General features: G+C 46.0%; 1 protein-coding gene across 1 annotated transcript in view; it reads left to right on the top strand.

Annotated features, from left to right (window-relative positions):
* LOC105570078 (division abnormally delayed protein) overlaps positions 1-15,917 on the top strand; it is a 53,254-nt gene that overhangs the window by 1,864 nt on the left and 35,473 nt on the right. Inside the window, exons 2-4 of the mRNA XM_012027033.1 lie at positions 6,018-6,158; positions 12,507-13,092; positions 13,600-13,801. Coding sequence (XP_011882423.1) covers positions 6,018-6,158; positions 12,507-13,092; positions 13,600-13,801 — 929 coding nt within the window. The remainder of the gene's footprint in view (positions 1-6,017; positions 6,159-12,506; positions 13,093-13,599; positions 13,802-15,917) is intronic.

Below are 15,917 nucleotides of genomic sequence, written 5' to 3'. Positions count from 1 at the left end.
TTGGCCACGGAGTGTCTTAAGACGATTTTGAACACAAGATTTGACTGAATACCGTCCTACATTTTCTACTCAATCCATTTATGGTTTCTTTCAACTCCGTTGTAAAATTGACTGTTTCAACGCAAATTGTGGCTAAAAAAATAACCCCCGGTATTCGTGGTCAGATCTTATATTCAAGACCGTCTCAAGCTTATCTTAAGATGCTGCATAAAATATCTCATTGGCCACGGAGTGGCTTAAGACGATTTCGAACACGAGATTTGAATACCGTCCTGCATCTTCTACTCAATCCATTTATGGTTTCTCTCAACTCCGTTGTTTAATTAAATTAACGACGTACTGAGTAGCACCAGCGGTGGCTGCTCGTCGAGTAAAATTTAACAGCGTATTGAAATAAACAAATATAATGTACAGTAACTGGATTCGCGATACGTTCGGTCGAATTTATTCGGGCAATTTGATATTTTTGCGGGAAAGTTTACCGCGGGTCTCGCTCGTCGAAGTAATTTCTTAGCGTGCTGGGACGTTGAATTTATCTCGAAAACGTCGCGCTCGCTTCAGGAACGTTTCCTAACGGCTCGCGACAACTTGGAGTATTAGCGTAGTAATTTCCACTAATTGGATAATAATTACTTAGCAGTACTTGTAACATCGGCATTAACTGGCCCACGACATCAGCGCGGTGTGTCCCATTAATACTAATAATATCCACGGCTATTTCAAGGGATTATCAAAACTGTCGATGTTACACGCAATTAATATTCGACATTTGATATCATTAATATTAATATTGTTATCGCATTCAATGTGCAGTCACAATCGATATTTCACCGTTTGGAAGGTATGATTTCTGCGCGCATAAATTTGCGCCGCGCGTTTCGCATGCAAATGATCCTATTCTTCCTCTTAAACGAGTTTGCAAATTTTCGCCGTCGAAGGATTGGCAGGTGCTACTCAAATAAGCGGGCATACGCCACGCTAATTATGCGAGGCTAATCTGAAAAATGCCGCGGTCATTAATCGCAAAAGGTATCCGCGGTTATTCGACGCCCCGGGTGGGTAGCGTGCGGTGTCGCTTGGGAGGAAATAAATTTCGTCCCGCGGAATTCGATCGGTCGCAGCGAACTCGTCGCTCGCCGCTCGAGCTGTGCCACGTCTCTCGATCGTCGATCTCTTCCGGGGGCGCGGGATTTCGCGTCGAATTGATTACAAAAGCGCCGTCGCGCAATTGAGATCGCAAATATTTACTGCGATTTGAGTTCGGATATTTGGAATGAATTTGAACGCGAGGATCCGCCGAGGATCGTCGATTCCGCGCGGCCGACAACGTGGAAGACACCGGGGAGGGTCTCGGCCCGACGTATCCTTCGCGGAGAGTCAACCTGCGAAATCGCACGCTGTATCGCGCGTATCTATTCTTTTCCTATCCCCCGGCGATTTTTTCTCTCCGCTTCCTCGTCGATCGCGCAACTTGGGACGTTTCTCGGAACGTTGGAATTAATCCTATTGGCTAATATACGCGACTGCGACGCGCGCGCGCGCGCGCGCGTTGCATAACGCCCCCCCCCCCCCGTGCTTCTTTTTCCATCAATCTCGCTGAGTTGGCCGTTTATGAAACGTCTTATTTTTAACGCTCCTAAAAGCTTGGGGGAAACGCTGTGCACGAATCTCGAATCCCCGATAAGTAACGGCGACATTCCGCTTTCCGGGTGGGGCGGGGGGGGGGGGAGGGGGAGGAGGAGGAGGAGGAGGAAAATTAACGTTCCCCGCGAGTAATTATATATGTGCATGTACAATTACATGTAGATTAACGTCGCGCGCATGGACGTTGTACGTCTCCCTTTTCTCCTTTCTTTATCGCGTTCGTTTGCGAGTTGACTCGTATTAGCCTTGTTACCCGACTAAACTGTTTGCTCTGTCCATTAATTTCTTTTTCACTTCTAACACACACACACTCTAAATATCCCGAGTCAATTTATTTCAACAATCGACATCGCCGGCCGGCCAATTCGCTCGCTACGATTTTTTTCCTTTTTCTTTCTTTTTTTTTACACGCACGTTCCTCCGCACCCGCCACGGCCGCCTGCTTTTCTTACGGCCTCTCGCATTCGTCTTCTAATTATCGCGATTTCTATATTCGCGTGTATTTTTATTTCGCGCTGCGCCCCGTATATATTTTTAAATTCGACGCGGCGCTCGGTCGCGAAACCGGTTCGCTCGCAGGCAAAGAGGAATGCACGTCACGCCGCGGGATTTCGATCGTCCGCGACGCCGCGTATTTTCTGATCCCGGTCAAAATTATCGCGCGGAAGCGCGATATTATTGCCGTGCGCGTGATATTAATGTAACGCCCTACATGCTCAGGCACGTATTTAATATGCAAATGTGCCGAGCGCCGCGAATTGGAGTAGCCTATTTGGGCTTCGCCGTGAATTTTGCTTTCTAAGTTCCCACGGGTTGCGGAAGGTCTTCCACGCTGAATTTCTCGGAGCTCGTTTCCGCGAAAATTCTGAATAAAATCCCTCGAAGATTCGTGATAATTAGCGCGGCTCGAATTAATTGCGATAAAATAAGAGAGTCGTTGGTATACGCGGAAAGAAAAATGTAACTGCCGTGGCTAAAAGCTGCGTGTGGCAACTAAACTTTAGTTGTAAAATACGGACAGCTAATATTCAGTGGTGCTCTGGAAAAAAGAAGACAATCGAATTATTTGGATTGTTCGTAACTCTGGGAAAAATTTTGACCGTTTTCTTTTGCAGTTAAGCAACTTAACATTTCCGTTAGTGCCTCTTAAGCGAAAATTATCTTTGCGTTACTGAATATCGACAGAATTAATTGAGAGAATTGATTAGTATTAATTACTTAAAAATCTGGGATACAGATAGAATGGCTAATTGCGATTTTTAGTTACGCGGGGTAAAATTCGTAAAAGATTAGAGTTACGAACAATGCAAACAATTCGATTACTAATTGTGGGCCCCAAAATGGGTTGCTAACTGTCTTTTTCTTCCAGAGTGATAGCTACAGATTTCGCTACTTGATGCCTATTTTATTAGGTGCGACAGCAAATCGTTTGCTGCGGTTTAGAAATTTATAGTTACACCCTCAGAAAGGATTTCTGTTACCGAGACAAAAATATTCTCGATACACTTATATTTCTCACAACCTCCAATAGCATACATATAGTTTATTAACTTCAGCTTACAGCAAAGAAGTGGACTTGGTTTACAATATCTTTTTAACTAATTTATTCTCGCATACTTATTTCCATCCACCCTGTTTTCATCCTTGCATGCACAACCTCATTTAGTATAAAAATAAGACGATATCGAAATAAAATCAATAATTCTTATTCCCCTCCATTGAATTAAAAAAGATTGACTTAAGCCAACGGCACACAATATTATTTTTCCTACTGGATTACTTACGTGAGCCAATCAGGATTTAGCTTTAAGTCGTCTGATCTAAAACTCTGCATCCTTATTGGTTCTCTTAAGCAATCCAGTAAGAAACATTGTATCGTGTGCCGTTGGCTTTACTATATTGAGACAAGAGTAACTTATATAAATGTAAGTTTACATATTCTTGCGTTTAGAATATATTTTCCCTCCATCTTACAAGAGGTTGGGCACCACAATATTCGACAAAAGACGATACGTCATTTTATTCTAGAATTTTAGAATTTTTTATTTATGGACGTTGCTCGGCAAATCGATTTTCTACGTATCAAATTTGGAGCATATGCTATTAATAGTGTTATCTCTATGCCTGCTCAATTTAAAAAACCGTGTACGGTGCAAAGTTGAGATATTCAGTAGCAAAGTTACTCGTGTGGTATAGGCGAGACGTGTTCCGCAGGGATATTTTAATTTATTGTGATAAAAATTGTTTATGTATTTTGCCAGAAAAATAATCTATGACGCATAATGATATCAGGAATGACATATTACAAGATAGGGATACGTCGTACCGCACGGAAAGAACAATGTAGCTGCTGTAGCTAAAACTTAGCAAAATAGGGACAGCTAATATTTTTAGTTGTGATAGCTCAATATTTTGCTACGACAGCAAACCGTTTGCTGTCGCACCTAATACAATAGGCACAGTAGCAAAATATTGAGCTATCACAACTAAAATATTAGCTGTCCCTATTTTGCTAAGTTTTAGCTACAGCAGCTACATTGTTTTTTCCGTGCGTTTATGCGTAATTGCAATTCGAAATTCTCCCTCTGACGATATTTCGAGACGTGTCGGCCAATACATTCACAAAGGCAACATAAGCGTGCTTGTGTACGTGTATACGTGTAAGACGCAGAGTTGCGTTAATTGTGTAACGTGTATAATTTACGCTAAAAGTCACGAAGTAGGGAGACGGTCGCGCCATACGGAAAGAAAAGCGAACGTGGGCGAAAACTTTTGGCTACGATTGCAGCCGATGAACGTTCTTAAGATCAAAGTATTCCTTTCTCTCTATAATAAATATGATTGATATCGATCCTATTTTATGATACATTCAAGTGTAATAGCACTGGACCCGAAAATGTTTTCTGCGGGTGCATGGCAGCAATATATTTTTACCAAGCCATTAGCTACGGTAGCGAAAATTTTTTTCAGTATAATTCTCGTGATTGCCGTCTTTTATTTTTAAAGGCGGATCTATATTGTGCTCCTTGCGTCTAGACACATTCCATTTTGTAGCCAAGAAATACGTTTAATAAAAAGTGTGCAAGTTGCTAAATTATACATTGTGCAATCGTGCACGTCGACTAATTTTTTCAAGAGAGTGAGCGATTTATATAAAATAGAACTCTAAAAGTCGACCAGTGGATTATTACTGAAAACAGCGAATAGTCCCTGATTCACAGTTATAAATATATTACTAAACACCTCAGTGGTATACTTACAACTGTGAATCAGTGAGTGTTCGCTGTTTTCAGTGATAATCCACTGATTGACTCATAGAGAGAGCATTTCTGGACGCAAAGAGCACATTGTGGGTCAGGTTTGATGTTCGATCGCCGAGATTACTTTCAAAAAACACGGAAGAGATTTGAGAATTCTTCTGCAGCGCATTGCTACAATTATCTCGAGATCCTGTAGGATCTCACGTCTACACGTACATATATTATATATATTGGAAATTGAGCATTTACCATATGTAGCATTTATTATATAACACTGTTTCCACATGAGGTCTTCACAGGCTGTCACAATTAGGTCATCATCAGGTCCTGATTAAATTATACCAGGTCCTCATAAAAAACAAGTATATAAGGTCATGGATAGGTAATGTAACAAGGACCTGATAACAAATATCATACGGCTTGTCATACTTTTTTTTATGAGAACCTCGTATAATTTAATAAGGACCTGATTATGACCTGATTGTGATAGCCTGTAAAGACCACACAGGGAAACGGCGTTACATATAAAGAAAAACATTATAAGGTCCTTATTTGAACCTTTACCTTAATTTCCAGTCGGGTAGAGACAGAGTGTCGGTTCGCAGAGCGTGTCAATTGAGCGTCGCGTCGATCCTTTCTTTTGGAAAATGCGCAATTGCAAATAACGCGCGGCTGACGCCTGGTACATCGGACAGGACATCCGTGCGAAATACCCGAACGCGAAATTGCGCGTGGAAAGATATGAAAACCCCGATTAATTCGATAAAATAAAATTCCCTGTTTGATAAAACAATTCAATGTAACGGAATTACCGCTCGGATTACGGAGAGCGAGAGAGAGAGAGGGAGATTCCGCGATTCGGATTTCATTTACCTCGGGATCTCTTTCAGCGGGCCGCGATTTCTCGCAAATGGGTCAGATCACCGAACTCTTATATCACCGGGGGAGCTTACGCAGTTTATGCAATTTAACGCGCAACTCTCGGGGAGCCCTCGGTGGCCCAATTCGATTTAACTTGGGCCGAACGAAAAGGGGGAGTAACCGCCTCGACTCTGACGGCTGTGTGACGTGGCGTGATAATAAAGCGAAATATTTCTCTCTTTTTTTCCTCAGCGATATGCGGCGGCAAGTGCTGCGGCGCGGAGATGGAGGAGCGTCTGAAGGAACAAGCCCGGACGGACTTCCACAGTCTGATCCATCATCACAGTAGAAGTCTACAAGGCCTCCTCGCCACCACCGTCGACGCTCTCAAAGGTAGGATAACTCCACCTTTTAAAGCCGCATTCTAACGCGTCCGCTGGCCCCGCTGAATATTTTAGACGGCTAAATGCTCGATACAGATCCGCAATAACGCGGCTCAGTCGCGCTCGGTTTTACTCGTCAAAATGCCCGATACATTCTGATAAGAGCGCTCAAATTTTTTTGCCCTTCCGGTTTTTTTTTACCAGCGTCCACCGATCCTCGTCGTCGGAAGTAGATCTTCGAGTTATTTTAATGACTGTTTAATTCATCTGTTGGATAATCTTTCTGTTAAAAGCGATCTAATAAATAATTTGGTTAAGTAGAACCAGCCCCCTGATACGACAAAAGACGCGTGGAGTCGGATGGTGCTTGTATAAAATAGCTCGGAGCAGCTCGGGCTTTTACGATATATCGGGCGAGTCGATGATTTTTGGGCCCCGTGTCGTATCATAAAATAGCGTGCGGTCGGCGGCGAATAAAAATTTAATAACGCAGACTTTCAACTCCGCGAAGGGCCGCGAGGTGAAGACTTTTTCGAGTGAAGTGCTTCTCCAATCCTGCGGCAAATGAATACGTTTTTCGGCCCCGCGTGTATACGGGGCGAACAAATTTATGTTTCGAATTTGTTTCGAAGAAAGAGCCGCGGGGTCCGCGGTCGCTGAATTATAAAATTGCTGCGAGGTAGAAAAGGTGGGGGAACACACAGTACGCCGTATCGATAACGCGTAATCGAGCGTATCCCTCCAGGTAATATATACAGGTATATAAAATTCCCTCCTCCGCCGTAAACGCACCCCTCGGGCCATCGGTTAGAGTTGACCGGCGGTTTATTCTTCGTTTCCGGTGTTTTGTCATTAGAATAACAGGGTTTTCAGCGCGTTCCGCTCGCCCTTCGGCGAGCGTTTGATTTACGGAGGTTCCTCGGTGTATCGGCAAAAGTTGGACAAAAGAGCGAAAGGGACGCTTCCCTCCCCGAAAAGATGCCTCTATCGTTCTCGTCGTGCCCGTGATTCTTGCACACTGAAAGCCTCGATAATTATCGTGGACGATTTTGGGCTACGGCTCCCCCCCCCCTCTCTCTCTCTCTCTCTCTCTCTCTCTCTCTCTCTCTCTCTCTCTCTCTCTCTTTCTCTCTTTCTCTCTTTCTCTCTTTCTCTCTTTCTGTCTGTCTGTCTGTCTGTTTGTCTGTCTGTCTGTCTGTCTGTCTGTCTGTCTGTCTGTCTGTCTGTCTCTCTGTCTCTCTTTCGCTCCAAGACTCTCCGCGAAACTCCCCCGAAGGTGAAGAATCGGAGTCGTTCTCCGCGTGCCGCCTTATACGGGGACAAGAAAGCGAACCGCTATCCCTCCTCTCCGCGGTCCTCGCCTCCCTCTGTCGCTCGGCCGATCTATCTCCTTAATTCCTGCATCGGCCTCGCGCGTAAGATCGGCCGCGCAAACATGTCACTCCTCATCTCGGAGAGTCCCCGGCGGAATTTGCATACGGGAAATTAACGCGCGACGTCAACCGTGATTCGTCTTCATCGTTCCACATTACCCGCTTTATTACTTTCAATTAACCGCGCGTCATCTTATTCCTATCGCGCGACGACGGACACCGCCGGACGGCTGCGCTTTTGTTTCGCTCCGGGGCAACGGGGGCCCCCCCGATGATTTCATCTCTCGCCTCTTTTCGACTTTCCGAGAAACTTTTTTCTCCCCCGGCCCGGCCCCGCCGGCCGCGCCGTTTCAGCATGGAGCGATTCGGCCGTGTACCACCGGCTCCTTTAGTCATCGCGATTACGTGGTCAGTCCGGTATTTATACCGGGGGTATACACGCTAACCGGTGCGCGCGGGCAGAAACGGAAAACGAGGTAAGACACAGAGGATGATAGGCGGCGGAGCGTGCGCGGAAACGCGAGGCGGAGGCGGCGTGTTCGCGAGGCGCGTGTCGTTGCCTCGGTAACGTGGCGTCTAGAATTCAAGCGCAGCCTCCGCTTTCTGCTATTTTCGATGCTGCGAAAAACTCTTCCTCTCGCTCTCTCTCTTTCTCTCCCCCCCTCTCTCTCTCTTTCTTTCCCTTTCTCCGCGCCTCGAGTGTTTGTATCCTCGTGGACGGACCAAGTGCGCGTCGATGTTTTTCTCTCGCGGCCTCGCGGAGACCGAACTCTTCTCCCGATCCCATCCGAGTTCCACGCTCGGGTTTAGCGGCCGGTTATATCCATTTCTACTAATGTGGATTAACTTTAATCTCGGCTTAACTTACATTTCACCCCTTTCGAGTTCTTAGAACTAGAGAAAGATGAAAAGTATGTTAAACCGAGATTGAATCTGCGTATTGATACACTGACGAGGGATTTTTTTTAACTGAGTAGATTTACTTAAAATTATTTTTTTTACTGAAGTAGATATTTGTTCTATTTAAATAAAAATTTCAAATTTCAAGTAAATCTGTGTATTATATTAAGTAAATTAATTTAAATCGTTATTTTTTCTACATCCAAATAAAGATTTCATGAGGTATAGAACTATTTATTAAATAAAGTGATTGTTTTTGTTAAACAAGAAATCAAATTTTCGTCGCTGCTGTCTGAAAATTGCATCTTACAAAACATTTTATAGAATTAAAATAAAATTTTTCTATTCTTTGATATTTAATAAATATTTAAATTAAAGCAATGCATGTTTTAATATGTTTATTATTTTTTAAACTTAAGTTAATAAGCTATTAGGAGCCACCTAATGAATCATTTTCTTGAGTAAAGTAATATTTTTTTGATCAGTGTAGAAACGGACATTTTTAGCGCATGTTTTAACGCATTTTTAACAAGTTTTTTGAATAGTAAATAGAGTTATAAAAAGAACAGTTCACTTGTTTAAGGGGATGCTGGAAAAATATGTTTAAATTTTTGAGATTTGTTTCTATATTTGAGAATCTCTCGATAACTTATTAATGCATTATTTTGAAAATCCGCGTCTATAGTCGATTGCAAATGAAATTATGTGATATCAATGTATTTCTGTATGGCGCTTGACAAATATAAATTATCCAATTGAGTGAGGCTTATTGTCGCCAGTAGTAATTAAACACGGGATAGTTATTTTCAAGAATTGACCAAACTGGCATAATAGTGATATACAGGGTGAGGAAAAAGTATGAAAACCCCCCTAAATTTTTCGAAAACTGTTCTAAAATGTTTCTAAAATGCATATAAGTGTTTCCATGCTTTTTCCTCGCCCTCTATATCACTTTTATGCCAGCTTGGTCGATTTTTAAAAAGAATTTCCCCATGTATAAATTATGATATTTCCTTACCCAAAATGCCGATTTGGTTTGTTTGCACCTTTCACTCCCAGAACTGCCGATTCACGAAAACATTTGTGTAATATCCAAATTATGTGGCTTTTGTGTACAGACCGACAGCGTTCCGCTAATTTCAATGATACCATGCTTTTCTCCGATTACTGATTAGTCCGATTAGTGGACCACCGTCGATCTGTACACAAAAGCCACACAATTTGTATGTTATAATACACAAACGTTTTCATGAATTGACGGTTCTAGATACAAATGGTTGCGGAATCACTTCAGCATCCCCTTAATATACGCGGTCTGTCGTCGTTTCACTGGTAATTTTTGTACTTGTGTTAGAAATTGATAGCACGATGTTTACAATTGAATTTTAAGCTCTGTCCTGATTACGCATGTCTAAATTCATGAGACTTGTCTCTACACTTGAGAATCTCTCGATAACTTATTAATGGATTACTTTGAGGATCCGCGTTTATAATCGATCGCAGATGAAATCATTTGATATCGATGTATTTCTGTATGGCGCTTGACAATTATGATAACTTGGTACTTGAAAGAAACTTCCAAGGAACTTTTCGATTATTATTAAGCTATCTGAAAATTTACGTTGTTATAATCCGTCGGAATTTGTAACGAATTAAACGTTAGAATTATTGACGCCTCATCGAACATCTCTTACATTCTTTAGAAAATATCTCGAACGTTAGAATTATTTACACTTCATAGAGCATTTCTTGCATTCTTTAGAAAATATTTTAAAATTCGCATTTGTCTTTTATTATCTATCCACTAACATGTTATACGTGTAGTAGGTATGTCGGGAGAGAAGATCGTCGTGTTTGTCTCGGGTTCGAAGGAATGCCATGCGATTTACGTGCTTGTCTGATTGGGATCGATGTAATTTCCCACTAAAAGGACGCGCACGGTCATCGCCGGGTTTATTTCTGTCCATTCGACGGAATCTCGGTAATTGAAGAAAAACAAATCCGAGTAGTCGCGCGCCTTTGAAGTCTGAATTAACGTGGATATGATTCGCCTCGACAAATAATATTTCACATTGCAGGAGGAAAGTAAATGTCTGTTTCCCTATCGAGAGAGAGCGAGAGAGAGAGAGGGGAGGGGGGGGGGGAGAAACGACGAAAGACGACGGCTGCGGGATATCGCGACGCGTATTTTTATTTCTCGTTAATTTTAGTCGCTTCACAACCGTGAGACATATTCATTTAAAAATAAATTACGCTCCGCTCGGCTGCGATCCCGGTGGGAAACGCGACTTTCGTTCCGCGGAGCATAATTCTGGGGCGCAATGTCGCAAATCAGATATCGGAACCGGTATATTCGCGGCGAGTCCAATTTCAGTATCGTGCGTGATGTTTCTCCGAGAGGAGGGGACCATATTTTGAAGAGAAACGGCGGCGTTTCGAAACGGCTCACGCTCTCGGTTGCGCGTGCGAGGCCGCCGATGGAAATTTTCGAAGTTGTCCGCCTCATAAGTCACATTGCAACAAGGCTGGGTAACCGCCAGCCAATATGTTGTCCCACCGATTGCACGATTTCATTTGATTTCGTACGATTTCATCCGAATTGCAAATAATCTCATTCAATTGCAAATGATTTTCTTACGTGCACGTTTAAAAGTATGTAACGTTGTTAAACCTCAAAAGAGCCGTTAGACCTTTTTGTGTATGCAAATTTTATGTGTTACAATACGCGTATAAATATGCACTTTTAATTTGTATTCAAGCGTACATCTTCATACGAACGCGTGTCTACGTAATTAATTTCGTTGCGATTCACGTTGCGCATCACAAACGCAACGCGTTTCTTTACGTCGTATTTAAAGCGTTTGCGCGCGATGCCTACACGCCGCGTCGCGCTCGAATCGATACTATCGAAGTGAAGATAATCGGCGGGCCTTCTTGTCCCTGGCCGATCGCCACTTCTCTCGATAACATCATTAGAGCCGCAAGATGCACGTCCCTAGGCGCATAGATTCTTGTCGAGGCCACTTGAAACCAAAGCGGGAATCGAGGAGCACTTATCGTCCGTCTTCTTCGTTTTACGCGTTCGCACGATTAAGCGCGACCGCGCTCGTTCTTGGTCCGCCGTAAGCGCGGCTCTTCTCGTTCCACTCACGAAATCTCAAGTGGGTGGATTTGCATGAGGAATTATTTGATCGAGTTAGATTAGGAGAACTAGCGGAGGGGGAGGGGAGAGGGTGAGGAAGGATAAGCCGCTGACATGTACAAGCCCCTTGTATTGGGGATGGCTGTCTTTATCTTTTCGGTCCCCTGAACAACTATTTCTTCCGATACCTCGGCGTGATCCTTTCTTTCCTCAGGTATATTTTGTGTTTCTCAACTTCCTACAATACAAACAAAGCGGACCTCGCTAAAGGTAATCTTCGAAAAAGAAAATATTTTTCCACCGGACGATATACGTCTCATCCACGTTTTCTACGGAGAAAAACTGCATTCACGTGAACGGAATTTTAAAAGCTAATCTCCGCTATCGTTGCCGTCTAATCTTACAAAGGCATTGATTTGTAATTGTTATCATTTCAAGGTTTCTAAAAAATGCATCCTCTTCTGTTTGCGGAGAGATTCTTTCTATATCGTATCTATGAAACGACGTATCGAACGAGAGACGAGAGACGGGGAAATCTCCTCGAGAGTTAAAAAGACTTCGGGAGCCTCCAGTATTTTTGCGGTCTCCGATTCGCGGATCCGCGCGCTCTCTAAAAGCCAATCGGTGAATTATCACCGAAAACGGTGAATAGTCACTGATTTGCAGTTGTAAATATACTAAGTTGCAGTGGTATACTTACAACTGCAAGTCAGTGACTATATTAACTATTCAGCTCACAATCGGATTCTGTAATTTAAAAGAAGGCAAGCAAGGTTCTTGTAAACGATTTGTTACAAACTTTTCAGGGGCCTGATCATTTATTAGGACCCGATTGATATTAAGGAAAATTGATCAGGACCTTTTCACAGCCTTATTAATGTTTTTTACTCGGGATGTTTGTGAAACTGGCCCTAAAGGGAGCTTCTTTCTGCTATCTGCGTAGAGACGATGATCGTGTTGCTGCGGAGGTCGGAGAACACGACCGTGACCATGTTCGACCAGGTGTACCGCTCAATGGCGCCGCAGAGCAGACCATCGATCCGGGCGTTCTACCAGTCGATGATTGACTACGTGTCGTCCGCCGACGACACCTCGGACGATCCGCAGCAGCGGCCGCCGCTGACGCGCGAGACGCTGCAGGAGCGCATCAACGAATTCTTCACGCGGCTCTTCCCGATCGCCTACCATTATGCCATTAATCCGAACGGGCATCGGGATTGGCGGGACTTCACCGAAAAGTTCAAGTCCTGCCTGTACGAGAGGATCGACGACATACAGCCGTTCGGCGAGACGCCGCAGGAAGTATTAAAGATCGGCAAGAGCCTGGATGCCACCAGGATTCTGGTGGAGGCGTTGACGCTCGGTAAAACTGTCCTCGACAGGACGGACAGAATGATCTTTAACATCGGCAAGAGTCCTCAACAGGACGCCTGCTACGACGCCCTGCTTAGGATGACCTATTGTCCCAAGTGCAAGGGTATCGGGAAGACCGTGAGACCCTGCGGCGGATTCTGCACGAACGTAGTTAGGTAAGTGGCCGCCGGTGCACAAAGAGACAGTTATACCCCGAGACTTCCTTCGGGACTCCGTGAGGCCTATTGTTAAGGGGGAACGTCGAATTTTTATATTGGCGTGACAAATCCGCTTTTCCGGCCTGGGGCACAACGATACGGGAAATACCGACCGTTGCTCGCGGCAAACTGTGCACGACCGACTAATGACGCTTGTAACGCCGCCTCCCTCCCCCTCCCGTTGAATGATTAAGCGACCGAATTGATAATTATTATAATTATCTACAATTATCTCGGATCGAGAAATTGGTGCTCCCAACGTGAGATACGGAACGTAATCGTCCGTTCGCGATCGCCACGGGGAAATTATCTCGCAGAGCGGATTTATAATTATCAGACTCGCGTAATGACTCCGATATGATAATCGCGCGGTGATTCGCGTGCCGGCGGCCTCAATTTCGCCAGTTGCGAGATCACTGGGGGGGAGAGAGAGAGAGAAAGAGTAAACGCAAATAAACTTTGCAGAGGCTGCCTGACGGAGCCGGCGTCCGATCTGGATCTCGCGTGGTCCGGTTACGTGGACACGGTCGAGAGGCTCGTCGCGGCGATCAGCGGCAAGAGCGATCACCACGGCCTGAACGTCAGGTCCGCCGTCAGGGATTTGGACTCCCGCATTTCGGATGCCATTATGCACGCGATGGAGAACGGCCCGCTGCTCGAGGAGAAGGTGAGTGAGTTGTTCTTTCCTCGCGCCGTTCCGTCAACGATTTTCGCGTCTCGAGACGTCTCGGGGACGTCGAGTTAACGCCAACCGAGGGGGAAACCGCTGGCCAAAATCTTGTACACCAACGCCCACTAATGCCCAGTGGGCGTTACTTTATCTTGTCATCTTATTTTATCTTGTTTTATCTTCATAATGCCCCAGCAACGTCTACTGCCTAGTAATGCCTAGTAGTGTCCAGTAATGCCCAGCAATACCCTCAGCGGTTTCCCCCTCGGCGCCAACAGTCCAGCGGCTAATCACGAGCGAGAGGATTTCGCCGGGGATCGCGAAAGTAGAAATCATTATGCGACTGATGCGTGGAATTTTTTTAAACATCTGCGCGCGTGTACGCGCGCACACACGGCGAGTTTAAACTTCGTTTATTAGTCATCCAAGTTCACCCAAGTGCACGGATACGTTTGATATTTCTCGGCGCACCTGACGCGAATACGCGCAGGGTGATCGACGGAGTTTCACCCTCGGTTCGCCTTGGCCGGTCCCCTCTTTTTCCCAACGCTTTTCACATTCGTCTTCCACGCGGCGCGCGCCAGCGCGTTCCCCGTATTGCCCACCTCGAGACAATTCTTCGTTCGGCGAACACGCATAAGTTATGCACTCGCTCGCGCCGCTCGCCCTGCCGTCCTCCTTCTTCGCGCTCGTCCCTCTCCCGTCTTCCTCTTCCACCTACCTTCCACCTACCTACACCACGATTTCTCGTCCCTTCGTTCCGGTTCTCGACCCCGACGTCCCGACGAAATGGGCCGCTTCGCTCGCGCGCGGAACGCAATTAAAAGTTTCTCACACGGGCGGCCACGCCGCGCCGCGACGACAGAATCGATCCCCCTCCGCTCGTTTCGTTTAGAAGCCAGATTCCTCGCTCGTCGTCTCTGCGGCTTGTCCCTCCCCGCGCCGCGTCGAAATCGATTCGCGGTCGCCGATCGTCTCCGATTACCTCTCTCGTTTCGTCTTAACTAACCGGCAAGTTCGGCGGCGCCTCCTCGCGTTTTCAGCGAAGGCGGGTCGTCGGGCGAGCGAAAACGAGAAACCTTGACGAGCGCCGCCGGACTTTTCTCTCACCGATTCACCCTGGCCGACCGTGTCTCCCCTTAGTCTTAGTCATATCCTTCGGCGGATATGCTGAATATCCTCCTAATCGTGCGAGTCTTATCCCGCATCGATTTCGGACTCGTCGAATCGCGAACAAAGGTTCGCAAGGCCCAAATCGGGTGGGACCGCGGGAAGAGGGGGAGTCCAGGGCCCTCGTGGGACCCGGCGGCAGGTCTCCGCTTCGTACCTGTTCGTGCCTGTGCGTCTCCCCCTCCCCCCCCCCCCGTTCCCCTCGTGCGTGTACATACACGGGGCCGATGCCGCGCGCGTATAGACCTGCTCCGACCCGTTGCATTCAGGGGATCTCTCTCACGAATCCACTAATAATTCCCGGCGGTCGGCGGCCCGGGCGCATTCTGCGAGCATTACGTGTCTGCATTCCACGTGCAGGCCCTGCGATCTCTCCCCCTTCCCTTCCCTTCCCTTCCCCGCCCCGCGCCCCACCTTTGGGGACGGCGGCGTGGGGCCCAGGGGATCGTTAAGGTAGCACCTTAACGGCCTTTTTACGAAAAGACGCCCGACAAGGTGTTCCCCTGCGCACACCCCTGAATGTCCCTCATTATTATTCATCCCGCGGCGCCCCGCGCTGCCCCTATATACACGAAGGCGTTTAACTTATTCCTCCCGACCGACGGATACCTCCCTCTCGCCCTCGCCCCCCCTTCCTTCGCGCTTCTCTATCGGGAGAGAAGTTGGACGAAAGTCACGTTATACCGCCCCGGATTAGCGCGGGAATTCCGAGGCGCAAGAGAGCGGCCGAAGAGGGATTAACGAAAAATCCCGGGGACACGTTGTAATCTTCCTGCCGAATCCGCGAGGGAGAGCTCGCTGCCTCCGCAAATCAGAGTGAATATAAAAGGGGCCGCGAACGGAAAGTATGGCTTGAGATCAAATTAAAGTTCTTTCTCCCTCGGTGCTGGGATCATTCTCTAAATAGCGCGATAAAATTTACCTGCGACACAGAAGAGAGACA

This window comes from Vollenhovia emeryi, unplaced genomic scaffold (assembly GCF_000949405.1).
Source record: "Vollenhovia emeryi isolate VEMERY1.0 unplaced genomic scaffold, V.emery_V1.0 DF939122.1, whole genome shotgun sequence".
Lineage (NCBI taxonomy): Eukaryota > Metazoa > Arthropoda > Insecta > Hymenoptera > Formicidae > Vollenhovia > Vollenhovia emeryi.
This window is presented reverse-complemented; position numbering and strand designations above follow the sequence as displayed.